Raw genomic sequence first — 14,056 nt, 5'->3', positions numbered from 1 at the left:
ATTTCGTCTATGCACACATACATGCATATATATACTATATCAATCTAGGGCTTGGAGGTCGGCCTAAAGTCGGTTTAGCTCTTTTTCCTAAAGAAAAAAATATCAAAAGGAATATTTTTAAGAAACAAAAATATATATGTATAAGATGGAAACAACCCAAATTCGGAAACTTTTCACTTTATTTATATATATATATATATATATATATATATATATGTATATATCTAGAAGTTTATTATTCCACAATTAATTTTCCTAGAAGTTTCTTTTAATTTAATTTTACTTTTAATTTAATATCTAGTATAAATTTTAATTTATTTTTCCTTTTTCTACAAAAGCCAAATAAGAAAAATGAAATATTTACAAATAAATATATAAATTTTATTGAGGCATCACCAACGGAGGACCCAATGGTTATCTTTACAAAGAAGCTGACAAGTGATATTAGGGAGACTCCCGTGGAAGTTGCAGCAGCCTGAGGTGCATGCATTACTGCAGTGGTTCTAGTTGTTGCAATTGTTCTGTTCTATCTGACTGTGTTTGGGTTTCATAGGTAGAACCAGCTCTTGATTATCCTGAGGGTTCATAATTACAATCACAAAGTTGGGTTTTAGGAGTCTGTTCTTTTTGATCAGATAGGAGTCTGTTCAAATAGACTCTTGGAATAGTATTTCACAGAAGGAATGTGAGTGGGGCTTTAGGAGTCTGACAATCACCATGTGCGCAGGACTGTAAGTAGAGGTGGATACATGTGGACTGTATTTCACAGAAATAATATGTCCGTTGATTCTTGGAATCGGTAACGGGACAGGTAGGATTACCTAAAATGAGTAGACACATGTTCATAACACCAGCTCTGTAACCCGGACGGACGCCGGGGGAGCGACGTTACACTTCCTTTCTTATACAAGAGTTTTAAGAAGAACACCCACTAGTTTCTAGATTCTCATCGTAGAGATAGTCCCAACTCTCCCCGCAAGTACTCTTTTTGGTCAGGGACCAGATAGCGATTGCTGCATCTTCCCTGGCTAAAACAGGTTTTGTAATAGCTCTCTAGCTAGTCTCAAAGAAAAAGTGAATATAAGCCGAATGAATTTTGTCACTGCCTTGCTTGATGGTGATAGCTTGAACTTGAGGGAATGAGCCTCACAGTCATGTTGAGTTTTAAGAAGAGAAACACTAGCTTCCAGCGATTCCAGCAAACAAAGTTTTTGGCCAGCGACCCCATAGCGATTTCTGTAGCTTCTCTGGCTAAAAACAGGATTTCCTTCTCCAGCTAATACCCAAAGAAAAAGTGAATATACGTTTAATGAATTGTCTCCTTGCGTTGGGTGGTGATGATGATTAGGGGTGGGCACTTTACCCGATATCCGAAGTGGCACCCGAACCCGATTCGAAAAACCTGAACCGAAATCCGAACCGAAGTAGCAAAATACCCGAATGGATATTAAGTTAGGAGAGATTGGATATCCGAACCCGAACGGGTAATACCCGAACCCGAATGGATATCCGAAGATAACCGAACATATGTATATTTACCTTTATTTTTCTAGTTTACATCTCTCATTTTATTTAAAATATTTAAATTGATGTTACACATACTTTAAGATCATATAGTATATATATAATTATGAAGAAAATAATTTGATATTCATTTAAAATGCATGTCAAATTTTTTATTTCATGTATTAACAAAAGTTACATCCAAAGTTTAAAAACAATAGCCAAATTAATATTTTTATTTTTGAAATGTTATATCCAAATCTATTAATCACTCAATCTATAAAAAATAGAAAAATCAGTTAAGTGAAATATATATTTTTAAATATATATTTTTAAATACAAGAAACTTTAAAAAATTGAAAATTTTATTTTTATTTCTTCTAAAATCTAAATATCCGAACCCGATCCAAAATAACCGAACCCGAACTAAAAATACCCGAACCCGACCCGAAGTACAGAAATACCCGAACGGGTTTTATATCCCTTTACCGAAATACCCGAAAATCCGAAATACCCGATCCGAACCCGAACGGGTACCCGAATGCCCACCCCTAATGATGATGGTAGTTTGAGGTATGACCATTCCATTTCTCTACAAGCTTCTTAAGAAGAACAAGACTAGCTTCTAGATTGTCTTTGGATATATTTTGTACCAGAGCTTCCAGCAAACAACGTTTTTGGTCAGAGACCAGATAGAAACTTCAGTAGCTTCCTTGGCTGAAACAGGATTTTCTTCTTCAGCTAATCTCAAAGAGAGTAAAAATCTGTTTAATGACTGGCTGACTGCCTTCCTTTCTAGTGCACCGGGAAGAGCCACTTTCTTCAACGAGCCATGAATTTCCGCAAACCTAGTTGTATCCACCTCTTCTGTTGGGGAAGTAGCAAGTTTGGTCAGAGCCCCTGGTTTAGCCAAAATTGTCTCAACTAACTCTAGGATGAGACACCTCCACTGGCACGGGGTGTCGTCACTATTGACTAGTGTAACAAGTAATGCCCAATGGAGCTGCTATAAGTGCACAATTCTTTTTTTTTTTTACAAAAGTATAGGAACATTAAGTGGGTCTAAAATCCTTTAAATATTGATGAATCATTTTAAATATATGATAAAGTAACTTCGCAAATTTTGCAATTCATATTAGTCGTGATGCATCTGTTGCAAGAAAAAAAAAATTAAGGATGCTTGAAAATTACTCCTCAACTAAACTGCATGTGAAGAATGATTCAGAATCATACTTAGTTGAGGGAGAACCAAATCTAGGTAGGTTATAATCATGAACATTTCCAAAAACCCAACAAAATAAAAAAATATTGATACCCCCAATTTCCAAACCTCAGAAACAGCAAAAAAAATTAATACAAAACCCTAATCAGATTTGGAAGGATCGAAGATTTGACCAACAAACAAAACAGCTCCGGTTCTGTCTTCTCTAATCAAGAAAAGAAATGGATGATCTGCAACGAAATCTATCCTCTTCCGCACAATTGGTCTGCAGCCGCCAGTAGATTTTCGCATGGCAGTAGCAGCTGCAGCTTCAGTACCTACTTCATCGATCTCAATGAAAGTTTTTTGGTACAATAACACATTATTACCCTGAAAATCATCAAAAACCTTTGAAGCTTCAAACCCAAATTCGATATTAAATTTTGGAATTCTGAATTCACCAACTAGATCTTTGTATCTCGGAATGTGAGAGTCCAAAAATCCATGAGTAGATGTTAGTCTCTTCAAAAGATTATCCAATCCATCTCTTTTGTCAGGTAGATAGAAGCACATTGAAAAGTTGCGGTCGGCATCATCACGGCCTTGTTGATAATCGAGCCTCAGGACCTTGAAACCATCATAAGCCTTTACGTATTGTTCTTATGGCTGCTCATGAAAGGCACAGAGACTGATTCTCCATTGACAAGGTGAAATGGTTTGTTCTTAGTCAGATAACTATCAAACTTATTTTCCCAAGATCCTTTGAAGTACAATGCATTTCCATAAATCCATGTGGTTCGGCTTGTAACGAATCCCTGAGGAAGAAGGTCTTTGATGAGATTATTTGTGTGACTTAAAGCCCACGCATTCACCTCCATACGCACTTTTTCGGCCTTCAAAACAGCAAAATCATCAATCATTAACAAAAATGGTATATACAGTATATAGCTATAAAATTATCCAAAAAGAATGCCTAAAAAATCCAAAAAAAAATATAGTTTTAACAAAAAAATAAAATCATCAGTCGGACCAAGATTATGTTCCAGTAATAAACGACCGAGATATGTTTCAGTGATAATCAAAACCATAGAAAATCCCAAAAATAATAAATAGTATAATTACCTTGGCATTGGTACTGAAGTCAACTTGAGCGAACTCAGCTTTGAAGAAGTTTACTAAGAGATCCTTCCACGAGGAATCAACCGAGAGTGATTGACCGATCCAGACTCCATTAACTGCTGCGATTTTAGGTCCACCGCTCGCACTGCCGTCTGCAAGAACCACAGAACAAATCTCACCGAACACTGCGTTGCGCTCGTCAGTTGAGGAAGAGCTAAGAAAGGAGAGGATGAAGGATCTTAGTGTTTTGAAATAGAATGTAAAGCTTTTGTTGTATTACGTATTGACGAAAGTATATATACACGATACAGAGTCCTAATCCTTAGGGGATTATCCTTATCTCTAATTTACATCATCATTATCTATAATATACATAGTTACCTCTATACCCCCTCAAGTTGGCGGTGAAAGGTCTTGAATTTCCAACTTAGACAGAAGATAGGAAAATGTAGTAGATGGTAGAGGTTTGGTAAGTATATCAGCCGGCTGTTCTTTTGTGTTGATGTGTTGAGTAGAGATGAGTTTGGAAACAATAGCATCTCTGACATGATGACAATCTGATTCCACATGCTTTGTTCGTTCATGGAAAATAGGATTAGAGGCAATGTATAAAGCAGACTTATTATCACAAAAGAGGTGCATAGGCTTGATCATGACAGACTCCAAACGAGAGAAGAAGTTTCTTTAGCCATTTGAGTTCCTTGAGTGTGTCTGACATAGACCTGTATTCTGCCTCAGCCGAAGACAAAGATACAGTGTCTTGCTTCTTGGTCTTCCAAGATATAGGAGAATGGCCAAGTAGAACTATGTAAGCGCTAAGTGAGCGTTTAGTTCGGGGACAAGCGTTCCAATCAGAGTCGGAGTAAGCACGTATCTGAAGATCATTATCGGCCCGAAGTAATATCCCGTGAGCAGGGGATCCCTTGAGAAAACGAACAGTGCGAAGAGCAGCCTCCCAATGTTCTTGAAGTAGATGTTGCATGAACTGAGATAAGATATGGACCGCATAACACAACTCAGGACGAGTGAATGTGAGATAGATGAGACGACCTACGAGTCTTCGATAAGCTTCGGCGTTACGTAGTAATGGTCCTTGAAAGAGAGCAAGTTGATGGTTGAGTTCAATCAGTGTAGCCGCAGGGTGTGCACCAAGAAGTCCTGTCTCAGCAATAATATCTAACGCATACTTGCGTTGAGAAATGAATATGCCTTCATCACTGCGAGCAACCTCGATGCCAAGAAAATACTTGAGTTTGCCCATATCTTTCATGTGAAAGCATTGTCCAAGATAGTTCTTAAATCTCTGAATTGTAGAGATATCATTGCTGGCAATGACAAAGTCGTCAACATAGACTAGTATGTGTAGAATAATCGGTCCTTGAGTTAGAGAAAAATGTGAGTAATCGGCATGACTTTGCTGGAACCCATACTCAGTTAAAGCATTGCTGAGCTTTGCGAACCAACAGCGTGGGGACTGTTTCAAACCATAAATCGATTTGCGGAGACGACAGACCTTGTTGGGATCAGGATGTTCAAACCCCGGTGGAAACTTCATGTATACTTCCTCTTTTAGATCACCATGCAGGAAGGCGTTGTGTACATCCATTTGGTGGAGTTCCCACTTCTTAACAGCAGCAAGATCCAATAGCATACGCACAGTAGTAGGTTTGGCCACAGGAGCAAAAGTATCAGTATAGTCAAGTCCTTCGCGTTGACGATTTCCGCACGCAACGACTCGAGATTTGTGGCGAAAGATCTTCCCATTAGATAGGTATTTAATTTTGTAAATCCATTGGCAAGCAATAGCCTTCTTGCCAGGAGGAAGATCAGAAACGTCCCAAGTGTGGTTTTCTTCAAGAGCAGTATACTCATCCGTCATAGAGTCATTCCAAACATCATCTTGGGAAGCCTCGTAGTAGTTAGCTGGTTCTTTGTGAGACGTCACAGCTGCAAGGAATGCAGTATGTCCTGGAGAAAACTTAGTCTTAGATAAATAGGCAGTAATGGGATATGGTGTGTTACCTGGAACCGAAGTAGAAGACCCAGAGAGAGACGATGAAGCGAGAGAGGGGGGTGTTTGTAGTGAAGCAGAGTTGACAACGTAGTCCTTAAGAAGAACCGACGGTTTGCAAGGTCGGTGACCACGACCCAAGATTTCTGCAAGACCAGGAGATGGGGGAGATTCAGGAGAGTGGATGGTAGTAGTAGAAGGTATAGGAGAAGGAACTGATTCGGGCTCGGGTTGGACAGGTGAAGGAGTAGGGAGTGGTTCAGTAGGTAACGTAGTATCAGTAGATGTAGTAGTCATGTCCTGGTTTGATATCGTAGGTGTAGGTGTAGTAGAAGCAGGAGAAGGCATCGAAGAGATTTCTGGTGAGATCCAGTCATCAGATGAGACGTCAGGAGAAGCAAGAGGCGGTGTGACATAATCTGTATCAGGAATTCCTGGAAATTGATCTTCGAGAAACACAACATCCCTGCTAGAGAAGAATTCATTTGTCTCCAAGTCGTAGAGTTTCCAGGCCTTCTTCCCGTAAGGGTAGCCTACAAATAGACACTTGCGACTTCGGTTGCCAAATTTGTCTTTGTCACGAGCTTTCTTATGTGCGTAACAGAGGCAGCCGAATGACCGAAGTGAATCATAGGAGGGATCGGTGTTGTAGAGCAGAGAATGTGGAGTCTTGCCCTGAAGAAGAACATATGGTGTCCGGTTAATAAGATGAACCGCAGTAAGGACACTTTCGCCCCAAAACGTGACTGGAAGTTTAGCCTGAAATAGAAGTGCTCGAGCTATGTTCAAGATATGTCTGTGTTTACGCTCCACGCGACCATTCTGTTGAGGTGTATCAACGCAAGAGGTCTGATGTTCAATGCCTTGTTCGCGAAAGTAAGTTGTCAAGGTCATGAACTCAGAACCATTGTCTGATCGGATGGCTTTAACAGATTTGTCGAACTGTTTTGTAGTCATTGCGCAGAAATTCTTAAGAAGACGTTTTACTTCAGACTTCTCGAGCATGAGGTAAACCCAGACCGCTCTAGAATAATCATCAACAATTGTCAAGAAGTAAGCAGCACCACATGAAGCTAAAGTACGGTATGGACCCCAAACATCGCAGTGTATTAAATCAAAAGGTTTTAAAGCTTTATTAATACTATCGGGAAAAACAGAGCGAGTTTGTTTAGCACGAAAACAGATGTCACAAGGATGTGTATCACCAAAATCGACTTTCAAACTCTGAAAACAAGGTAATGTAGAAAGCACTTTAACAGATGGGTGTCCGAGTCTTTGATGCCATAAAACTGCAGGAGAAATCTTCTTCTTGCTGGTTTGATGAGCACATGCGACACTAACACCCTTGAAGTAGTAGACCCCCTCTCTTTCTTCACTGGCTCCAATCAGGGTCCTCGTGAAACAGTCCTGTAACACACACAAGGTATCCGTAAATATGGCGATGCAACCAGTCTGCTTAAGCAAGCGTGATACTGATATCAAAGTACAATTAAAATTTGGAACATAAAGAACATTCAATAAGAAATAGTCCTTGTTCAAGAAAAGGGTTCCGATTTTTGTAGCACGAGACGCGGTGCCATCAGGAAATACAACTGCTGATGGAGTTATATCAACTGCGTCTCTTAGGAGAGCAAGATCACCGGTCATATGATGCGAGGCACCGGTGTCTAATATTACATCGGATAATTTCGTCTTACCGGACAAACGATCAGTTGAAAGCTGACTTTGTTGATTTTGAAGTAAGCTTATAAAGGTTGCAATCTGATCCGGTGTAGTAAGAGAAGTAGTGTTGTTGGCGGAAGCTGTAGTAGGAGTACCATGACCACGTCCGCGACCAGTATTAGAACGACCACCGCGACCATGTTGAGATGATCCTGTTGAAGAACGTTGCTGTTGTTGTTCAAGGAACCAATCAGGATAGCCGTGTAGTAGAAAGCAATCAGATGCCTCATGTCCTATACGTTTGCAGTGGGTACAACTACGGTTTGGATCGCGATTTCGAGGAGCAGCAGCAGCATTGACGAGAGCAGAAGATCGAGGAGACTCTGTTTTGACAGAGAAAGCCAGAGCATCCTGTTTCTGTTCTGTAAGGCGCATAGTATTGAGATGTTGCTCAGCTAGTATAACTCTAGAATAAGCAATGTCCAGAGTAGGCAGAGGATCCTCATCGATGATTTGAGAACGAATGGTGCTGAAACGAGTATCGTCAAGTCCGAACAAAAATTTGTGGACTTTAGCTTCTTCACGTTCCTTCTCAAGTTCAGTGAAGGCAGCACACGTACATGTAGTAGAGCTCTTAAACGTCAGTTGTTCTTCCCAGAGTTTGGAAAGACGACCGTAGAAATCGAGAACAGATTGTCCATTCTGTTTGCAATTTGTGATCTCATCTTCTAATAGATGCTTCCGAACACTGTTCTTGACAGAGAAACGATCCTTCAGGGACTCCCAAAGTTTTGAAGCATCAGCAACATGAGAAACCGTAGAGCGCACGGTAGGATCGATAGAGGTGCGAATCCACCCAACGATCATAGAATTAACAGACATCCAACGGGCTAGGTCAGGGTTCGAGGTTGGCTTAACGATGGAGCCATCAAGAAACCCGATCTTTTGTTTAGCTTGGAGAGAGTTCCAAAACTCAGTAGTCCATTCGGAGTAGTTGTCTCCTCGAAGAAGCACCGGAGTTAACAACAAACCCGGGTTATTCGATGGATGTAGAAAGTAGGGATCCGACGAAGAACTTTCCATCAAAGTAGATGCACTTGTAGAAGAAGAAACGGACATGATCAAACGATCGTATGTAGAAGAAAAGTAGCAAAAGAGAACGATCAAAGCAAAAAATTTAGATCAAAAAATCTTTTAGCTCTGATACCATGAAATAGAATGTAAAGCTTTTGTTGTATTACTTATTGACGAAAGTATATATACACGATACAGAGTCCTAATCCTTAGGGGATTATCCTTATCTCTAATTTACATCATCATTATCTATAATATACATAGTTATCTCTATATGTTTCGTCTTCTGGCCTATTAGCAGCCATGGCAAGCACGGCGTTTATTGATGCCGGAGAGAACACCAAGTTAGAGTCTTTGGCTAGGGTTGAGATTACTTTCCCCGCAAGGAACATTGCTACGTCGTTTTGCTTCTTCATCGCGTTTCCCAAATCAGTTTTTGATAGAGGTCTTGGGATTACATGTGATTCACTATGTTTTTTTGCTTCTTCTCTGGATTCGTCTCTTGGATAGAGAGATCTGCGGCTTGTGTTTTACCAACTTTTTCTTTCATCTTTATGTTATCCATTACCGTCTTTGGGGTTTTCGTTTATTTTGTGTGAGCATACATTAATACATGCATATATATACTACTCTATCTCGGACTTTTTTTTTTCTAAAAGAAAAAAAGAAATAAAAGGAATATTCCTATAGTCGGTTGAGCTCTTTTTTTCTTAAGGAAAAAAAATCAAAGGAATATTTTTATGCATTAAACAAAAATGTATATGTATAACATAAAAACAACAGAAATTTGGAAACTTATCACATTGTCAATATATATATGATTTAATTTTTTTGATAAAATATATATGATTTAATTTTCCTAGAAGTTTCCTTTAAATTTAAATGTCCTGTTAGTTTAATTTAGTAAACCTTTTAATTTAATTTCCTTTTTCACAAAAGCTAATAAATAAGAAAATGATTTAAAAAATAGATAAACATAGGATTTCTATATATAAACGAATTATAATTTTATTTATCTTTATATTTTCTCAAAACAACAAATAAAAAAGAAAAAATCTAGAAGTTGTAAAATATATAGACACGCATATATATAGCATAACTTCACAAAACATTAAAACAATAATAATACTTTAGTTTTTTTTTTGAACGTTTGGATCGATTATTATCGATTAATTATGCTATTACAATGATGAGAATATTACAAAGACGATTATACAGCCGATAATTCTACCATCTTATGAGAATACACGCCTGACTGCACCTCTCCGAGCCGTCCTATGAGATCCATGTTCGATGGTACGCCCTGCACCAAGCTGAAGATCTCTTGTAATCCGTTTCTCCATAAGCTGCATAATCTGGTATTTTCTGGGGTTTGAACCCCAGACCTCCGGTGTAGAAGCATTACATAAACTCTTAGTCAAACCATTTGACCAAAGGGGCTTCCACTGGTTTAATACTAAAATGATTCTAAACAATAATGATACTTTTATTATAATATAATTTTGATCAAATGTTTAATACTAAAATGATTCTAAACAACATAAACTGGTCATTTAATATCAAACTTTTCAAAAACTAATTAGATAGATAACCTTAATGATCTAAACTTATACTTAAATGTCATTAGTGATAAATACTTGTTTTCCTTTTAAATAAAACTTTAATAAGTTTTTAATGTAAAATTTTCTTTTTTTTCACAAAAGAACTTAAACAATAAAAGGTAAAAATATATAAGATATAAAACATACAGAATATTAAATATGTGAATGAATTTTATTTTTATTATATTAAAAGTATAATTTTTAGTTTTGTCATCAAATTATATGTTCACTTATATTGATAGTGCAACATAAATATTGAAGATAAAATTTTGAATGCATTATTTAATATTCATCATAAGAGGAATTCAAAAATCAAATTGGTCCAATACTATAAAAGTTACTAAAATTTATGCAATAAATTATTCCAATTAACTTATTTCATTGATATATATATATATTAATTTAAAACTAACCATAAAATAAAATTACTAAAATATAAATTTAAGGAAAAACAAAAATCAGACATGAGATAATTCAAATAAAATTCAAATTTGAAATACATAATCCGCACATAATGTGGAAACATACCTGGTATCTAATAAAGATGAGAACATAAGGATGTTTATACAATTTTCAGATATAATTATGATAAAGGATAGATATATTAAGAAGAATTATGTTTAGGAAAACCAGATATTAGAATTTACACTTTTTTCAATTATATGATATATGCAAAATATTATGTATTGATTTCAGATAAGAATTATGATTTGACATAACATATCTAGAACTATATGTATTGTTTTTTTGTAATTAAACCTTAATTTTGTTATTAAATATTTTTTATTTAGCATATTATTTGTCTGAAAACTAAACTGTCAAAAGTTTAGTCAATACTTTATTGTAGTCTACTAATCACATCTCTATAATCTCTTTGTATGTTTTCCCTAAATGTCTAAAAATGTAAATTTTCTCTTAATAAATTTTACAGTAGTGATTGTTCATCATAACAAAGTATCTTTTCATCTTAAAATGACATTATTTTAAAAAAAATGTTATCAAAATATATAAGTATATATCTATTCATTTTAACAATATGTTTTTCATTTTAAGAAATACGTTTATCTAAAAGAAGTTGTTAAAATGTATAAGGATGTGTCTTTCCATGTTAGACTTTGCTTTTGTTAAAAATAAACTGTCTTAATGTCTAAAGATGTTTTTTTTTTAACACAAACTAAAGATGTATATTTTTCTCCAAATAAATGTCAAAGGTTGTAATTTTTCATCTTAATTACAATGACATTTTTAAAAAATGTTATCAAAATATATGAATAAGTATCTTTCCATTTATAAAAACATAAAGCTAGAGAAAGGTTTGAAAGTAGAAACGAATCTTGATTAATATAATTAGCCAATTTAGCAACAAAAAAAATGTAACTTAATGTAACACACCAAAATTCAAAGTAATACCAAACCGTAATCCTAATCCGAAGAAGATTTAGAAGGATCAACGACCTGACCAACAAACAAAACGGTTCCAGTTTTGTCTTCTCTAATCATAAAAATGAATGGATGATCAGCCACAAAATCTATCCTCCTACTTCTGTTAGAGCCTCTACCACCAGAAGCACAACTTACAGCAGTAACAGCAGCCGCCTCTGCACCATCTTCATCGATGTCGACCAAAGCTTTATGGTACAATTTAAAAGAACCCAGATCCAATCCATTCAAAGCACTTGAAGCCTCAAACCCGAAATCTATCTTAAACTTTGGGATTCTGAACTGACCAACTTCAGCTTGTATTCTTGGAGTGTGACTATCCAAGAATCCACAAGTAGAAGATGCCATCTTCTCCACCAGACTATTCAATCCATCCATGGCGTCCGGTAGATAGAAATACATTGAGAATTGGCGATTGGTGTCACCGCTTTGTCGAAATGGCAGCTTGAGGACCTTGAAACCGTTGTACTTCTCTACGTATTGCTTCCTATTGTTCCTCATGAAAGGCACAGAGACTGATGTGCCACTGAGAAGGTGAAACTCTTTGTCTCTTGTCAACCTCTTTGGGAATTTTTGTTCCCAGGTTCCTTTGAAGTAAAGCGCGTTTCCATAAATAGAAACGGTGTCCATTGTAACGGATCCAGGAGGAAGAATATTTTTGATGAGACCATTGGTGTGCTTTGAACCCCAAGCATTCACCTCTTCACGCACTTCTTCAGCCTGTGTTTCAAGAATATTTATCAAAACATGTATCGCTGGAAAGCACATTTATCTTCTTCTTGATCACAAGATAGATTCACAAACACTTTACCTAATCTATCTATGATCACAAACACTTAACCTAATCTATATATGATCACATACACTTAACCTAATACACAGTTTCACACAAACTCTTAACTTAAACTATCTATGATCAAAGAGATAGATTCACACACACTTGACCTAAAGTAATTTCACACAAACTCTAAACCTGAAGTATCTATGAACATAGAGATCAAAAAACACTCAACCTAATACAGTTCCACACAGACTCTTAACCTAATATAATCAAAACAAGTGGGAATTAGAGAAACTAACCTTGACTCGGAAATCAACTAGTGAGAAACTAGCCTTGAAGAAATTCTCAAAGAGATCCTTCAACGAGGGATCAACCCGCAGAGATTGCGCCATCCACACTCCATTAACGGCCGAGATCTTAGGGCCACCGCTTGCGCTTCCATCGGGGAGGACGATGGTAGCGATCTCACTGAAAACAGCGTTGAGCTCATCGATTGAATTAGACCTAATGAACGATAAGATGGAGGATCTTAGTGTTTCGTCTTTGGAGCTAGCAGCAAACATGGTGAGAGCGGCGTTGATTGATGTAGGAGAGAAGACGAAGTTTGAATCTGTGGCTACGGCAGAGATTACTTTCTCCGTAAGAAACATTGCGTTGTCAGTTTGCTTCTTCATCGCTATTCCCACATCAACCTTTGAGATTACAGAGGGACTTGGGATTACCAGATCCTTCTCTGAGTGAGAGGGACTTGTGGTTATTAGTGATTTGCTCACCTTCTGCTTCTTCTTCTTCTTTAGATCCAGAGAGGGACTAGCGATTGCAGATGTGCTAAGCTTTTGTTTCTTCCCTTTTGGATCCATCATTAGGGTTTCTGTAAATATTTTAATGAGCTTGTACATACATATATAGAAGATATCAAACGTCAAAGATAGAACTAGGGTTTGGTGTATCGCCGCCCCCTTGACTAAGAAGTAACTAGAATGTATTATTATTAGTCAAATCTCTTAAAATACCCTAAATTTTTTTTTCTCATCTAAAATACCCTAAAATTGGTTGTTGTTTTTTGACGAGAACACAAAAAGTAACCAAAGAAAATTATTAAAAAGGGGAAAACCATTATATCTTTAGTTTTTAGATGTATAAATATAAATAATTAAATAATAAGAAATAAGAAATCTTTTTTTCCGTTTTTGAAAAAAACTTTTTTTCAATTCAAACACTTTCAATTATTCGAATTCTTTTTCCAACTTTTCTTTCCTTTTCAAAAGTTTATTTTGAAATCCTAATTTTTTTTCAAACTATTTTTAAAAATATTATTTTAAATTTTAAACATTAATATTTTCTTTAATCGTAAAACCACCCTAAAACAGTAAAACCCCACTCTTCACTGGAGTCTTTTTATTATTTTTAAAAAATATTTTGGTCATTTTATTTCTTTGTTCGCTATAATCAATACAATTAAAACATCAGTTCTTTTTCAGACTTCTCCTTAAACTTTGAAAATATTTACAGATACATGCCACTGCCTATTAATTATTAAATATATTAAAAGTATAATTTGATATGTTCCACGATTTCTTCCATTCAAAAATAAATAATCATATTACTTTTAATTCTCAATACAGTTATACGACTTCTAACAAACCAAATATACGACATAAGCA

At 36.3% G+C, this 14,056-nt stretch overlaps 1 protein-coding gene and 1 pseudogene across 1 annotated transcript; both read right to left on the bottom strand.

The window, feature by feature from the left end:
- Positions 1-2,866: 2,866 nt before the first annotated feature.
- LOC108826692 (serpin-Z2-like) lies at positions 2,867-9,135 on the bottom strand (annotated as a pseudogene).
- Positions 9,136-11,531: 2,396 nt separating this feature from the next.
- Positions 11,532-13,362, bottom strand: LOC108825168 (probable non-inhibitory serpin-Z5). Its single transcript, XM_018598498.2, has 2 exons — positions 12,692-13,362; positions 11,532-12,331 (listed from the first exon to the last, which is right to left on the bottom strand). The coding sequence occupies exons 1-2, from the start codon at positions 13,289-13,291 to the stop codon at positions 11,594-11,596; spliced, it is 1,338 nt and encodes a 445-aa protein (XP_018454000.1). The 5' UTR covers positions 13,292-13,362; the 3' UTR covers positions 11,532-11,593.
- Positions 13,363-14,056: the final 694 nt, after the last annotated feature.

This window comes from Raphanus sativus, chromosome 9, assembly GCF_000801105.2.
Source record: "Raphanus sativus cultivar WK10039 chromosome 9, ASM80110v3, whole genome shotgun sequence".
NCBI lineage: Eukaryota > Viridiplantae > Streptophyta > Magnoliopsida > Brassicales > Brassicaceae > Raphanus > Raphanus sativus.
Note: the sequence above shows the minus strand (reverse complement) of the source record. Positions and strands in the feature narration are given on the sequence as shown.

Excerpts from the sequence above, each read along its gene's own strand:
- LOC108825168 (XM_018598498.2), bottom strand. The coding sequence starts at position 13,291 with ATGTACAAGCTCATTAAAATATTTACAGAAACCCTAATGATGGATCCA. Across the intron at positions 12,332-12,691 it reads TAGTTGATTTCCGAGTCAAG|GCTGAAGAAGTGCGTGAAGA; the intron begins GTTAGTTTCTCT and ends CTTGAAACACAG.